This window comes from Schistocerca cancellata, chromosome 4, assembly GCF_023864275.1.
Source record: "Schistocerca cancellata isolate TAMUIC-IGC-003103 chromosome 4, iqSchCanc2.1, whole genome shotgun sequence".
In the NCBI taxonomy this organism is placed as follows: Eukaryota; Metazoa; Arthropoda; class Insecta; order Orthoptera; family Acrididae; genus Schistocerca; species Schistocerca cancellata.
Window position 1 is genome coordinate 159,213,546 of NC_064629.1, and position 17,266 is coordinate 159,230,811.

General features: G+C 37.0%; 1 protein-coding gene across 2 annotated transcripts in view; it reads left to right on the plus strand.

Annotated features, from left to right (window-relative positions):
* The first annotated feature begins 7,510 nt into the window (after window positions 1-7,510).
* The window catches only part of LOC126184622 (uncharacterized), a 234,213-nt gene continuing 224,457 nt past the window's right edge, over window positions 7,511-17,266 (plus strand). Inside the window, exon 1 of one of the 2 annotated variants that reach the window (XM_049927083.1) lies at window positions 7,511-7,657. In XM_049927083.1, coding sequence (XP_049783040.1) covers window positions 7,636-7,657 — 22 coding nt within the window. In that variant the 5' untranslated portion in view covers window positions 7,511-7,635. Of the gene's footprint in view, window positions 7,658-8,012; window positions 8,247-17,266 lie in introns of those variants that run through there. The other variant, XM_049927084.1, reaches the window with a different exon arrangement.

The window sequence follows — 17,266 nt, forward strand, 5'->3', positions numbered from 1 at the left end:
ACTCTATAGATGAATATCTTGACAGGGACTGTTAAGAAAGCTTAAGTAAAAATGTCTTTTAGATTTCAGTTTTGACAGTGCTTGGTCACAACAATCTAGATTAGGTATTTTGTGTATGATAATTTTTTTAAAAGTGCATAACAATGTTTCATTCTGACAGCATATTAATTCTGTAAATATTAGCAGTTCCAGTTTACTGTAATGTAATCACCTGTTTTGACAACCGCCTGACAAACGAAGATGTTAGTAAGTATTAAATTCAGATGTTTTAGGTTTTTTATGCTATACTTTTTGACATGTTCTGCACCCATGATAACAGCTCAATTTTTGGTCTATGGAACTACAACTGAATCTAATCTAATCTAAATACATATAACAGCATGTCCATTTTTTCTAAAAATAGATTGATGGTACACTTAGGTGGTCTGTACAATGACATTACTACTAACTTAAAACTTTTAATAACCAGCAGCCTCCAGGCAAAAAATTTATATCCAGTCTGATGACAGAACAACAGAGTGACGGATTATTATACACCACTACACTACCTCTTGTGTGCAGTTTTATGTAGTGACTATTTGCTTTATTTTAGTTATCAAATTTAACAACTATAAGTTCACTCTCAGTAGCCCAAAGTTCACTGAAGCAAAGAATGGCAAATTTATTCTTTCGCCTTTGTCTTCGTCTGCTTATAGTGTTGTGTATTAGTAATGAAGCACCACATATTACTAATTCATCCTCTTCTCTGGACATAGCATAACACACCATGCGATTAACCTTTAACTAACGTGGTGCGATCGTCAACAATAGCGATTTAGCCAGTTCCCTACCCATTATTGCGGCCGTCGGCTCGTTAGCTTCGAGTTTAGTTGTGAGTGGACCGGCAACGCATGTGGTTATTTCAGAGCTTCTATGATGTGAGTGACGTCCTTCTGAAAATCGCTCGCCGTCATTTTGACCGCACTACGTTGTTTGTGTAGTTATTTCTGCAAATGCTTTCCTTACATATTCTCGGTATTTTCCATTTCACAGCTTTTGAAATATGGCGGAACCTAGTAATTCTACAGCTAAAGGATCTGTTGCAGTAGTAGACAATGTGTGAACACTTCAGATCGAAACTTTGAGGAAACGGTGAGCAGATGGTTGGAGGAATCAGATGATAGTGATTGTGACGACAATCCTGAAGAAACTAAACCCATTGTGAGTGAGCATAACGCTTTGTCAGAACAAAGTGCACTAGAAAACTACTCTGATGAAAGTAGTAATGAGCAACAGAGAAGCAATTACTTCTATGGGAGAAATCAGTAAGAATGGGCCAAAGCACCTTGATCCAAGCTGTTAGAACTCCTTACCATAACATCATCATGAAATTTCCATCCACCACGTTGAGTACAGGAGAGGAGCCAAAAGACCCATTTTAATTATCGCATATCTATTTTGATGACGAAGTTCTCCATCACATCCTATTATGGACAAATGCTGAAATAGATTACGTTAGGCAAAAGTACTCAGACAAATGCAAAGCTGAACTTCAGAACCTGGATTTGATGAACTTTTGGCTCTTTAGGACTTCTGATATATTATTCTGTCTTTAAATCCAACGGCGCAAATGTAAATTATATATTTGCAACTGATATTTCAGGTCAGGAAATTTTCAGAGATGTCATGTCTAGGAACAGTTACCTAATGTTGATGAACTGCTAACGGTTTGATGATTCAAAGTTGATAAAATGGCAACAGCCTCTTTTCTCTTCAGAAAAATTGCAGAAAATTCCCTAAAATATTTCAGTTTAGGCGCATGTGCTGCTGCAGATGAGTAACTAGTTTCCTTACGTGGTAAATGCTCATTTTTGGTTTCATGCCAAAGAAGCCTGGTAAATACGGTTTAAAATAATGTCCTTGTGTGATGCAAGGACCAGTTACTTTTATAATGGGTATATGTACACTGGAAAAGGCTCTGAAGGCGATATTTTGCCGGACAATGATAAGAAACTGATGATACCAACGCAGTTTGTGTTGCGATTGTGTAAATTAATCTATGGTAGTAATCGCAACATTACTGCTGACAATTGCTTCAGCTCAAAACATGCTGAGAAGAGTTAAGGAAAAGAGGATTGTGTTTTGTTGGAACTCTAAAAAAGAATGAGAGAGAGATTCTGCAAGCCTTCCAACCAAATAAGCATAGCTCAGTTGGTTCATCTTTGTACGGTTTGACGCAAGGCACCACTCTGTTGTCGCATGTGCCAAAGGCAAAAACAAAGTGGTTCTTCTTGTCTCTTCCATGCATCACAGCCCCGCTGAGGATTTGATTTCTCTGAAACCAAAAATAATATCATACTACAACGCCAGTAAAAGAGGTTTCGATGAACTGGACAAAAAGCGCTCCATATACTCCAGCATTCAAAGAACTCGACGTTGGCCGATGTGTTTATTCTACCGTTTATTGGATATCAGCACAGTAAATGCATATGTTCTTCAGAAGAGTGGATCAAATTAAGCTCCTGTCGACAGAGGTATCTTCCTGAAAGAGCTGGCCCATAATCTTGTGCTGAAACATATGCAAAAGCGAGCTCAGAAGCCATGACTTCTACAGAAGTTATGACTAATGACCCGCCGGATTTTAGGCCCCGATGCTCCAACAGAAGAAGCAGTATAAGCAGAATTAGATCCTAAGAATAGGAAAACGTGCAGACTCTGCCCAGCCAGGAAGAAAAGGAATACTTAGCATGTTTGCTACATCTGCAAGACACCAATATGCATGCAGTGCTGTCCCTCGGTCTGCAAGCACTGTTGTGAAAAATTGTGATTTGGAGGGCTCTGATTTTTTATGAGGTATTTATTCAAGTTAAAAATGTTACATTTTTGTTCCATTAGTTCTTCAAGAAGAAATACAAAATTCGTTATTAGCTTATGGAAAACATATAAATGTTTTACCTTACGAGATGTGCAGTAAACATATCTGAATGCCAGTTTATCAGTAATTATTTAATGCTAATATTTTGTATTTTCATGGTTATTTACATTGTATTAATGACTCTGCCATATGCAAAACAAAGAATTTCAAAGGGATTCAAATTGTTAACGTTACACCCACCTATAATTAAGAGATCAGATTGACCACACCACTGTGTTAGTGTCCCATGTTTGCCACTATTGTATTTTGTTGAAAAAAAGTTATTTATTCACAATGAAAATCAGGTGCTGACAAAAAGCGGTGAGTTTGGTTTTCAAATACTTAGATTTATTTCTGAATCTGGAGGCACTGTTTATACAAGAAGTCACTTGACCAAAGAGCTTCTCAAAAACCACCTAAGCGTAAAAGTGCGAGTGTTGTGACTCAAAATAAAAAAACAGAGATAAACAAAACATTATGCTCATATACAACATTGATTAATAATTTAACACAAAACTTCTTTTTTAAATACGTTAGTAAAAAGAATTTACTTCAACACTTTCCGTTGTTAAATGAAAATCAACAAACAGGCAAACCCACAAAACAAAACAAAACTGAGTTTCACAAGAGTCCCATTTGATTACAAAATATCTTCATATGTGTCTTCGATAGAGCTTTGGTCATGATGTCCGCTACCTGCTCTTCAGATGGGATTTGATGAACTCTAATTCTTCCTTCATAAAGTTTTTTATAAATAAAGAAATGCTTGATGGCTATATGTTTGGTTCTGCAATGAAATTCTGGATTCTCTGCCAACTTCACTACTGATGAATTGTCAGTTCAGTGAACTGGAATTTCAGATAGTCTTGTTGTTTCTCTGAATAGACAAGTTAACCAAATAATGTCCTTGACAGCTTCATTTGCGGCAACTAGTTCAGATTCAGTTGTAGGTGTTGCTACCATGGTTTGTCGCTGACTTAGCCATGATATCGTCCCTCCTGCATAGGTGATGTCTACTCCAGATGTTGATTTGCCTGTTTCTGAGCAGCCTCCAAAATCTACATTGTTGTAGCATTCCAGAGTTGTGTTGTTTCCCTTGATTTGTATGTGTTCCATATTCAGTCGTTCCTGATTCGTAACGAAAAACCCTTTTTACTCTTAATATGACTGCTTTGGTGGGATTCTCGACAGATCTTGAAAGGACACTTACAGTGAAGGCTAGTTAAGGTCTTGTGCCAAGCATCACATACATTAATGCTACAACTGCTTCTCCTTATGGAAAAGAGTGTTCTACTGTGTCATCTTTCCCTGACTGTGAGACATCTGTAACTTTCAACATTGGGGTAGAAACTGCTTTACACTCTGAAAAGTTGAAACGTTTTAAAATTTGTTGCACATAAGCCTTCTGGTGAATCTTGATACAGCTGTCCTCGCCATGTTCAATTTGCAGACCTAAATAATAGTTTGCAGGTGCCGTTGTGATCTTGAAGTCCTTTTGCAATTGTTGAAAGAAAATGCTGAAATCATTTGAATCAGTGGCGGCTACCAACCCGTTGTCAACATACGAAACTACGAGAACTTCTTTGCGATATTTATTTTGAATGTACAAGCATGGATCTTCTTGGCTTACTCTGAAATCTAGACCGACCAAAAATTATCTGAATCGCTTGTTCCTGCATCTTGGTGCTTGTTTTACGACATACAGGCTTTTCTTCAACCTGCAAACTCTTATGTTACCATCTTCATAACCTTTTGTTTGTGCTATATAAATGGTTTCCTCACGTTTTCATACAGGAAAACCGTCATCACATCAGACTGTCCGAGATACAATCTTTTAGTTGCAGCAACACTCAGATTAGACATATTAGTTGTCATTTTTGCAACTGGGCTAAAAGTTTGACTGTAATCTACACCTTCTCGTTGACTGAAACCCTTGGCAACCAGTCGAGCCTTAAATTTTTCGATCAGAACCTCTTCATTTGTTTTCAGTCGAAACACCCTCTTACATGGTATTGCCTTGGCACCCTTCGGTACATCTTCAAGCTCCCAAATTTAATTTTCGATCAGAATTTAAATTTGTCTGTCGATTGCTTCTTTCCATTTGATGCTGTCTTCACGTCTAAGTGCATCCTCATAGGTTTCAGGAACCTCAGTTGTGACAACCGAATCTTCTGAAACATTGCATAATCATTGAGGTATTTTGGTCTCTTTAATGATGAACATTCTCTTAATGTCACTCCTATTTCCTCATCACTCAGCATCTCTTTAACAGAGTATCCCAATGCCTTTGTACGTGAGAGAAAATCTTTGATAATTGTACTCAACGATGGTTTTTCTGCAGCAAAATAACCATAGTGAAACTTGGTGTAATCGTCTTTGAACAAAACGAGCTAACATTTCTTCAGGAATTATTCATGAAAATGTTCACACAGATGAGCTGATATCAATTCAGCAGGCCTTGTTGACTTTTATCTAGTTTCAAATTGTAAAAGATGCGCTTTCCCAAATTTGCATCGTTCACACATCTCTCCCCCTTCCTTAACATCAATGTTAAATTTCATTTTCAGTATTGTTTTAACATGATGCTTGTCTGGATGACCCCATCTCTCATGATACAGTTGAAGTACATCAAATCTATCTTCCACTGAGAGATTCAAAGATGCACCCTTCTCTGGCACTATGGGCTTAATTTCTGCTTTGTATAAAGTGCCACCAAGTTTGCGATTTCCACACAGTTTCAGTCTACCACCAATTGTCAAAGAGCAATATGTAGTACTTGACTGAAATATACTATTTTTGTTAGATCTTGGGCAGCTAAAACAGAAATAAGGTTTTTAGAAATTTTTAGTACATACCAGACATAAGTCATGGTCAGTTCTTCACATTTGCTGCCAACTGTTGACAGAACCCGAATTGATCCTCTTCCTGTTGCTTCTAGGAGCTCCTGTCCAGCGGCCTGTATACAGCAGATCAGGACTATTTGTCATATGTTTCGTTGCATCATTGTCAATCCATCAATTGTATACAACCACTTGTAATGAAGAAGCGTTGCCACAAATAGTAAACAATGCTACATTCGTTACTACACTTTTGTCCATGTTTTTCCGCACAGTTGTATTTTTAGCTTGTCTTCAATCAGCAATCCACTTCTTACAATATTTGATCCAGTGGCCCAGTTCTTTGCAAAAGTTACATTTTCCTTTAACTTTGAATTTGGTAGTTTTTATTTTGTTTTGTACAGGTGATTTGACTAATAATTGCTCTTGTTCGATTTTGTAACTTCTCTTTGTGAAATTTCTCTCAAACATGCACAATTGTTCCTTTAATTCATCAAACGTTTTCTTATCATCTTTCGTTAATAGCATCCAACTCGATTTAAAGGAATCAAAGCTTGCAAATAGAATGTATAAAACTTTACATACCAATATGATATCACATAGCAGAGATTATCTCTTTGTTGTAAGCCCTTTGTTCAGTTCATTCCAAAGACTTGTTAACTTCGCTGTGCATGTGGAGATGTCTTATGTCTGAGTCCAATTAAATGCGAAGAAATCTGAACAAATCTTGAACAGTTGGTCCTTTGATAATGCTTCGAAATTCTGCTTCAAACCCTCCTATGCTTCATGAGCCGTTTCTTTGTCTATGATCTTCTGATACACAGTGTACGTAACTGCACTTGTAATCATCGACGTAGCATAATTGTTTGCTTTATGGTAAAAATCAGACTTGGTTTTATGATCCGTTATTGCTGCATCATTAGCACCTTCAGACAATGGCTCAGGTTTTACTGATTTGCCACTAATTACGTCTAAAACTCCTTCATGATAGTCAATTAGATCTCGTAGTTTCCTCTTCTACAGTGTCCAATCTGTTTCACTATTCAACGGCTTGATATGTTTTACCAGATCTATTTCAATTCTAAAACCAGAAACACACTCTCAAATACGATTTAAAAGATAACTGTATTTGTCACTTTATGCACACCTAATCGGGACCCATAACCTATTGTATTTTGTTGTGAAAAAAACTTATTTATTCTCAATAAAGATCAGGTGCTGACAAGAATCGGTGAATCTGGTTTTCATATACTTATATTTATTTCTGATTTTGGAGGCAATGTTTACGTGTGAAGTCACTTGATCAAAGACCTTCTAAAAACACCTAAAAGTGTGATAGTTGTGACTCAAACTAAAAACAGAGACAAACAGAACATTATTCTCATACATGATGTTCAATAGTTTAACACAAAACTTCTTTTTTTAAATACGTTAATAGAAATAATTTACTTTAACAGCCACTATGTTAGTTAAAGGTTAAACGTGAAATATTTGCCGCTAGCTTCAGTACAACCACAGCATAACATATTTGTTAGACTGTGGTATAACTGGCGATGAGAATACACATACAGGAATGTTAGTCGCTAGTGTGGACTGGACAAGGATGTAAACAACGAACATTGTTGCAAACATTTTTTAGACTTGTTCGAAAACGATGTTGGGCGTAGAAACATGTTTTTAACCTCAATGTAAACGCACCCATAACATTTAAATCGCTTGGTATGAACATTTTTGTTTGGTCGACGACTTCGTCTGTTTCGATTATCGATTACGACGCTTATGTATTTGTTGTTCATACAAGATTTGATTTGGGCGCGAAGTCGGTGGAAGTTTACATAGAAAAGGAAGCTGCTATTGTGGTTTTGTAGTGTTTTGTGTATTTGTTTTTAATGCACTCGGATAAATATGAGTAAGGATGACTGGATCAGTAAGTACATAAATTAAAATATGTACTTTATGCTTTAACCGTTGTGCTTAGCCGGCCATTCTGTGTCGGGGAATTTCAGGCTTATTTTTAATGTTATTGTTTGTTTTACTACAACATTTATTTTCCTTAGTGACATTGGATACCATTGTGATTTTTAGGAATCAGATAGAACAGAACATTTACATGATTATGACTGTTTTGTGATTTTGTTTTGTAAGCGACGCCATCGAGACTACGAACATAGTGGCCAGCCTGATTTATTTCTTATTCCCTGTTTATTGATCGTGGAACTACCCGACAATTTGTCTGCGCGTCTGTTTATTATTTAGACCGTTCAGTTTATCACTGATTTTCGTTCAGTTCATTGTAGGCCATCTTTGTTTAAGTTTACTAAATATTCATAAAATTATATAGGAAAGCAGCTTTTCCTGTTAACACGCCTAATGTTGGAGGAAAATATGGTGATAGGGCCATGTTGTATTTTGCCACCAATTTTCTAGTGTGTTGTAGAAGGACACCGTTACACCGTGGGAAAGAATAGAGAATAATATATTATAAAAATCAGATCACGAAATGACAAGCCCCACTGGTAAGTGTGCAGGGGAAAAGCTGAGCACATATCCTCAAGACATATTGATATTTATTGTGGCATGTCTTGAGGTATTTGTATACATCCCAATTTGCTATATGATGAAAGTAATGTCAAATGCGTGAAAAAGTGTTTGTCTAAACATTTGAATTGAGTAGAGATATTTCATTGTCTGTCTGAGGTTTAGGAACATTTGGTTCTGTCGTTGTCTCCTTATTGATTGGTGTGATGATATAATGACAGATTTGTGGAACAAAGATTAACATGTTATATTTTCCACAATTCATATGTTTCTTGGAAAAGTGTTGTCATTTATTGTAGTGTTTGTCGTAATTTATTAAAATTTACATTCCATTGTGAATGTTTGTATGTATGACAAGGAGTAGGTCTAATCTGGGAGAACAGGTTCTCATATATTAAAGCTATCGTGTACATAGTGTATGATGAATATGTATAGCACTGTCTAGTGCATTATGTCAGAAATGCTCTGCTTGATATAAACCTTTCAGTTATGTTAGTCTCTTGAGTTGTACCAACAGCTGGCTAGCAAATAATGCACAGGAATGGGGTATACAAGATTCTTCTTAATTTTCTGGGGGATGGGGCTGAGCATTATTATACACATTGTTTCAAGTTTGCTATATGATGGTCAACATATTGATACAAGATTTACATGGTTGTTCCTTTTCGTGTCAGTTTACATTCACCCTGGGCACCAGAAATGTTTTAAATTTGTCAGTGTTTTAAAATAGTATTATGGGCCCTCTCTCATTATGTAATGGTAAGACAGAGATTTAGGAACCAGGTTTTAAAGTGTAATACATTTCCAGGGGCAGATGTGGACTCTGACCACAATCTATTGGTTATGAACTGTAGATTAAAACTGAAGAAACTGCATAAAGGTGGGAATTTAAGGAGATGGGACCTGGATAAATTTAAAGAACCAGAGGTTGTAGAGAGTTTGAGGGAGGGCATTAGGGAACAATTGACAAGAATGGTGGAAAGAAGTACGATAGAAAAGAATGGGTAGCTTCAAGAGATGGAATAGTGAAAGCAGCAGTGGATCAAGTAGGTAAAAAGACGAGGGCTAATAGAAATACTTGGGTAACACCAGAGATATTGAATTTAATTGATGAAAGGAGAAAATACAAAAATGCAGTAAATGAAGTAGGCAAAAAGGAATACAAACATCTGAAAAATGAGATTGACAGGAATTGCAAAATGGCTAAGCAGCGTTGGCTAGAGGACAAGTGTAAGGATGTAGAAGCATGTTTCACTAGGGGTAAGATAGATACTGCCTACAGGAAAATTAAAGAGACCTTTGGAGAAAAGAGAACCACTTGTATGAATATCAAGAGCTCAGATGGAAACCCAGTTCTAAGCAAAGAAGGAAAAGCAGACAGGTGGAAAAATATATATAGAGGGTCTATACAAGGACGATGTACTTGAGGGCAGTATTATGGAGATGGAAGAGGACGTAGACGAAATGAAATGGGAGATATGATACTGCGTGAAGAGTTTGACAGAGCACTGAAAGACCTGAGTCGAAACAAGGCCCCGGGAGTAGACAACATTCCATTAGAACTAGTGATAGCCTTGGGTGAGCCAGCCCTGACATAACTCTACCATCTGGTGAGCAAGATGTATGAGACAGCCAAAATACCCCCAGGTTTCAAGAAGAATATAATAATTCCATTCCCAAAGAATGCAGGTGTTGACAGATGTGAAAATTACCGAACAATCAGTTTAATAAGCCACGGCTGCAAAATACTAACACGAATTCTTTACAGATGAATGGAAAAAACTGGTAGAAGCTGACCTCGGGGAAGATCAGTTTGGATTCCGTAGAAATGTTGGAACACGTGAGGCAATAGTGACCCTACGTCTTATCTTAGAGAATAGATTAAGGAAAGGCAAACCTACACTTCTAGCATTTGTAGACTTAGAGAAAGCTTTTGACAATGTGGATCGAAATACTCTCTTTCAAATTCTGAAGGTGGCAGGGGTAAAATACTGGGAGCGAAAGGCTATTTACAATTTGTACAGAAACCAGATGGCAGTTATAAGAGTCGGGGGCCATGAAGGGGAAGCAGTGGTTGGGAAGGGAGTGAGACATGGTTGTAGCCTATCCCCGATGTTATTCAATCTGTATATTGGGCAAGCAATAAAGGAAACAGAAGAAAAGTTCAGAGTAGGAATTAAAATCCATGGAGAAGAAATAAAAGCTTTGTGGACTATAAAAGTGGTTGTCTCTAATTTGACAAGTCGCCAAAGGACCTGGAAGAGCAGCTGAACTGAATGTATAGTGTCTTGAAAGGAGGATATAAGATGAACATCAACAAAAGCAAAACTAGGGTAATGGAATGTAGTCGAATTAAATCGGGTGATGTTGTGGGAATTGGGTTAGGAAATGAGATGCTTAAAGTAGTAAATGAGTTTTGTTATTTGGGAAGCATAACAACTCATGATGGTGGAAGTTGAGATGATATAAAATGTAGACTGGCAATGGCAAGGAAAGTGTTTCTGAAGAAGAAAAATTTGTTAACACCGAGTATAGATTTAAGTGTCAGGAAGTCTTCTGTGAAAGTATTTGTATGGAGTGTAACCATGTGTGGAAGTGAAACGTGGACGATAAATAGTTTAGACAAGAAAAGAATAGAAGCTTTCGAAATGTGGTGCTACAGAAGAATGCTGACAATTAGATGGGTAGATCACATAACTAATGAGGAGGTATTGATTAGAATTGGGGAGGAGAGAAATTTGTGGCACAACTTGACTAGAAGAAGGGATCGGTTGGTAGGACGTATTCTGAGGCATCAAGGGATCACCGGTTTAGTATTGGAGAACAGTATGGAGGGTAGAAATCGTACAGGGAGACCAAGAGATGAATACACTAAACAGATTCAGAAGGATGTAGGTTGCAGTAGGTTCTGGGAGATGAAGGAGCTTGCAGAGGATAGAGTAGCATGGAGAGCTGCATCAAACCAGTCTCTGGACTGAAGACCACAACAAATCTGTATTTACACCAGTGACATTGCATTTATTTGTGTACAGTCTCAGTTGTCAGTTCCATCACCAGTTATTTATATTTATCAAGGCTTGCTGAACTTCACGGGATAAGTCAGTGTCAGTTCAATGTGGAAAAGCAACTTTTTCAGTCTGACCATGTCAGATTTCTGTCAAATTTGCTGCATCCAATGATGCAGGTAAGAGATGGAAAATTACCAATTTGCACAGGTATATGACAATTGCGAAGAAAGTTACAGGTCTGCAAAGTTTGGAAATTGGGTGAAATGTACGTATTCATCTGTCTCAACATAAAATATGATAATTCTTGTTCTAAATGAGGTACAGCACTAAAACTTGGGGTCAAGAGGAGTGTTCGGTAAGAGTCGATGGCTTTGGCTGATGACATAATGTTTTTGTTTGTTGTCACGTCATCTTACGGCTTTTATATTCACAATTTTGTAGTTGGTTGGAGAAGCCAACGAATTGGGGGGGGGGGGGTCGCTGTTCGTGGTGACTCATTGATATGTTGCTTAGTCGGAGGTATAGGGTAGGTTGGATGGTAACAGTTTGGTTGTGAGTTTGCAAAGCCAGTGATTGTGATATTGAAAAAACCTAGTTGTGGTGACAGACTGATTAGTAGCTTAGCTCAGTTGAAAAAAATCGATAACATCACATTATAGTGGCCACAGTGTGAATGGCACTTATTGTATATTTCCTGTGTCACCGGTCAAAGCCAACGACTTCTATCGAACATTCTCTATATCGTGAAACTTCTATCATTGAAGAACTGATGAATAGTACTTTGCATTGATATGCAATGTGGTGGGTATATAAGAAGTTTCACATTGAAGGTAACTGATCTTACCATTTGACCTTGAATATATTGCATTGCTTTAATATGCTGCTGTAAACATGGTAAATATCAAGATGGCACACCAAAGGCATCATGCCCAATAATTTGTCAGCATCGGTACTCTACCATGCAGAAGGCACACGCGAATATGGATCACAAATTATTAAAAATAAAATTAACAAGGTAATGTTGTAAAAATGTTTTATGTTATTGTAGTCATACTAAGAACCATTTATGGTGTGGCTTCATTGAAAGGACTATAAAAAGTGGTTGTCTCTAATTTGACAAGTCGCCAATTTAATTGTTACCATTCACCAGATCTGATGCAGTGAGAGTGTGTCCTTTCAGTTGGTGTCACTAGATTCAGTCTTGTGAGACTGTCACATCTGATTGCACAAAATGCTCAAGTATGCACAGAAAAGTAAAGGTTAGCTTATTTCATCAAAATATTTGAGAACTGATTAATGCAGTAGAAGAGCTTCTTGTCTGTTTGCAAAATTTAGAGGTAGAGGTGTTGGCCAACTACTGCAGGAAAATCTAGGTCCAGAGTACCAGGTCACAAACTTTTTCAAGCCTAGTGCAGATGTGGGTCAGGTAACAAAGGGTGTAGGTTCTTTATGCAAAGATTTCACAAAGGAGGATGCCATGGTTATAGTGGGTTGTCCGGGAAATAACATTGACAGAGACTCTGAATATTCCATTGAGAGTGACCTGGTGAAGATAGCATCAGCAACGAAGCATACAAGTGTGGGATTTGTGTCTGTGTTGAGACGCCATGATCGGTCTCATTTGAACTCTTCCGTCGGGAGGGTGAATTTGGAGTTGGAGTGGCTGCTTAGGATGGATATAGGGTCCCATATTGGTTTGATTCCTGTGGATGCTATTGATAGGTGGCACTACACTAGGCATGGCCTTCACCTCAGTAGGAAAGGGAAGGGAAAACTGTCTGGATTGATTGGAGAAAACTGAAGGGGGACACTGTCACAAGTGGTAAAATACCAGTGGTCACAGATGTCAGAGGGATGCCTTTTTTAGGATAGGGAAGGGGGAAGAAAACGAGTTTTAAGAAAGATTGGCAGACACACACAATTTGAGAAAACAGATGAACAGGAGTCAGCATACAGCCTCCATTTAAACAGTGTTTAACAGAAAGTAATCAGAAACTGCCAGTTCATCTTCGCCAAAGCAGTTATAGTCCCATTAGTATGTAGTATCAGTTATCTTTATTACACCAGAACATTCTGGGACTCAGAAATAAAGTTGATGGACTACTCATTTGTATTGATGAAATGAATTCATCTAACCAAATTGATGTAATTTACATCTCTGAACATCAAGTGACCACTGGTATAGAAATGTTAGACATTTCAGGATTTAAGCTAGCTTCCTACTTCTACAGAGTAGATATTGATGGAGGAGAAGTTGCCACATTTATTAAAAACTGCCATAAATTCAAGAACATTGACATTAATAAATTCTGTTTAGAGCAGCATCTAGAAGCATGTGCAACAGAAGTAGAGTTCCATAACATACCCTATATAATAGTAACTATTTACTGAGCACCCGCAGGAAATTATAATCTATTCATAAATCATCTAGCAGCTCTTTTGGGTTATTTAACAGGAAGAAACAAAGAAATTTTGATTGCTGGTGACTTTAATACAGATTTTCTAATGCAATCTTACAGTAAACATTTACTGCAGTTAGTAATGTTGTCTTTCAATCTAACTCACACTGTAAACTTTCCAACTAGGATCACTAAATCCTCAAGGACAGCCATTGATAACATCAAAGGAACAATATCATGACGTGCAGTTCCTTGTTTTAGATGTAAATTCTAAGCAGATTATCAAGACTGCTAAATCTTGAGTACAGGAGAGTAGTCAATCAACCAAAAATTGAGTGTTTTAGAAAACTGTTCAAAGCTATGAACTGGGAAGGTGTTTATAGTGCTCATGACATGAATGAAAAATGTAACACATTCATGAACAATGTCAGTACATTGAAACTTCCTGGCAGGTTAAAACTGTGTGCCGGACCGAAACTCGAACTCGGGACCTTTGCCTTTCCCGGGCAAGTGCTGTACCGACTGAGCTACCCAAGCACGACTCACGCCCCGTCCTCACAGCTTTACTTCTGCCAGTACCTCGTCTCCTACCTCCCAAACTTTACAGAAGCTCTCCTGTGAACCTTGCAGAACTAGCACTCCTGAAAGAATTGATATTGCGGAGACGTGGCTTAGCCACAGCCTGGGGGATGTTTCCAGAATGAGATTTTCACTCTGCAGCGGAGTGTGTGCTGATATGAAACTTCCTGGCAGATTAGCACTTGGCCGCGAAAGGCAAAGGTCCCGAGTTCGAGTCTTGGTCTGGCACACAGTTTTAATCTGCCAGGAAGTTTCATATCAGCGCACACTCCGCTGCAGAGTGAAAATCTCATTCTGGAATGTCAGTACAATGTTTGAAAACTGTTTTCCTCTAAAAGTTACTCAAATTTAACAGAAGTCTATAATAACCGTGGATTACACAAGGAATAAAGATTTCCTGTAAGACAAAAAGGAAAATGTATCTGTCGACCAAGAATAGCTCCAATGCTGATGATTTAGCTAAATACAAAGAATACTGTAAAATATTAAAAAAAAAAAGTAATTCAGACTTCTAAACAAATGCGCTATGAGAAGAAGATAGCAATGTCAGGGAACAAAATAAAAACAATATGGGATATAGTGAAAGAGGAGACTGGTAGAACCAGAAAGGAACAGGAGCAAATAGCATTAAGAGTAGATGACATATTAGTAACCGATGGGCATAGTGTGGCAAATCTATTTAACAAGTACTTTATATCCATTACTGATAGAATGGGATTGTCAGGATCAGTAAATAATGACCTTGAATATCTGAAACTAGCCTTTACAAATAGCTTCAGGTACATGAAAATGTCACTCACTTCACCAGAAGAAATAACTTCCATAATAAAATCTTTAAAAACAAAGCGTTCTAGTGGTTACGATGAAATACCAACAAAGTTAATTAAGGCATGTTCTTGTGAGTTTAGTACAATTCTAAGTTACTTGTGTAACCAGTCAATTATAACTGCGACATTCCCTGACTGGCTAAAATATGCAGATGTTAAGCCTCTATTCAAGAAAGGGGATAAAGGGATACCATCACTCTACAGACCAATTTCACTTTTACCAGCATTCTCAAAAATTTTAGAAAAAGTAATGTACAGGCAGCTTCTCAACCATCTGACCACAAATAACATATTATCAAGAACACAGTTTGGAATTCTGAAGGGTTCTCATATCGAGAAGGCTTTTTACACCTACAGTGAAAATGTACTTAATTCATTAAATAACAAATTACAAGCAGCAGGTATTTTCTGTGATTTGTCAAAGGCATTTGATTGTGTGAACCACAACATCCTTTTAAATAAATTAGAATTCTATGATGTCACGGGCAGTGCTGCAAAATGGTTCAAGTCATACCTCGCTAACAGGAACAAAGGGTGTCAGTGCAAGGGACTAGTGAATTAAGTCATCAGTCATCATCAGAATGGGAAGAAATTACATGTGGTGTCCCACAAGGATCCATCTTAGGGCCATTGCTTTTTCTTGTGTACATTAATGATCTCTCATCAGTTACACTGCCAGAAGCAGAGTTCATTTTGTTTGCAGATGGCACAAGTATTGCAATAAATAGTATGTAGAGTGTAGTTCTAGAAAGATCTGCTAATGATATTTGCATGGATATTAATAAATGGTTTAAAGCCAACTCACTGATATGAAACTTCGAAAAGACTCACTATATACAATTCAGAACCTGTAAGAGGTAAAAGTATGAAGAAGAGCAGATAGAAGAGGTTGACAGTCTTAAATTCTTGGGATTTCAACTTGATAATAAATTCAGTTGGGATGAGCACACCACAGAACTGCAGAAATGCCTTAACAAATCTGTATTTACAATTCGAGTGTTAGCTGACATAGGCAACATAAAAATGAAAAAGCTTGCATACTTTGCCTACTTTCATTCCATAATGTCATATGGTATAATATTTTGGGGTAACTTGTCAAGTCAAACAAAAGTTTTCAGAGTCCAAAAGCATGTAATATGTATTATTTGTCAAGTAAATTCACGGACGTCCTGTAGAAACCTCTTCAAAGAACTGGCTATACTAACTACTGCCTCTCAGTATATTCACTCCTTAATGAAATTTGTCCGAAATAATATATCTCTTTTTCCAACAAACAGCTCAGTTCATACATACAATACCGGGAACAAAAATGATCTGCACAAGGACTTAAAAGCACTTATTTTAGTTCAAAAAGGGGTCCACTACTCATGAACACTTATCCTCAATAATTTGCCAGCAAACATAAAAAATTTAGTTACAAATAAAAATCAGTTTAAAAGGAGCCTGAAAGACTTACTATTGGCCAACTCCTACTCCATTGATGAATCTTTGAATAGAAACAAATGATGTATTGTATATATTCATACTATTAGTATTGTTATTTCAGTTTTTTTCTTTTCTTCTTCTTCTTCTTTTTTTTTTTTTTTTTTTTATATATATATATATATATATATATATATATATATATATATATATATATATAATTACATGTTCCACATCCACAAGGATCTCCTCAGCATAGATCTGTGGAACGAAAAACTAATCTAATCTCATCTAATAGAGCTCTGAAAAAGGTAGACATCCTGTGCCCATCTGAGCACCACATAACCACAGGGTTAGATAAGCTACACACAAAAGATTACACTCTAGCAGCATACTCATATTTTATTTGATCTTGTAGGATTACATGTTGTACAGTGAACTACATGTAATATCGGACATGTCAAAAATACAAAAACCTTCATTATCACATACTTCCTAACTATTCTAACATCATTGATTATAATTAACAATATTTACAAATTTAATGTGAGCAGTATTCACCAACACTGTAGTAATACTTTTCCACCAGATAGTCTTCTTCCAGAACAAATATGGAGATAAGAGGAATTGTTACCTATATTAAGATGAAACAAGAGTTTAAAAATATTGAAACAAGTAAATTTTGTTGTGGTCATCACAAGGAGTGTGTGCTTGTGAATTAGTAGTGAAAAATAATTCACTTTTAATTGTAACTGTATATACA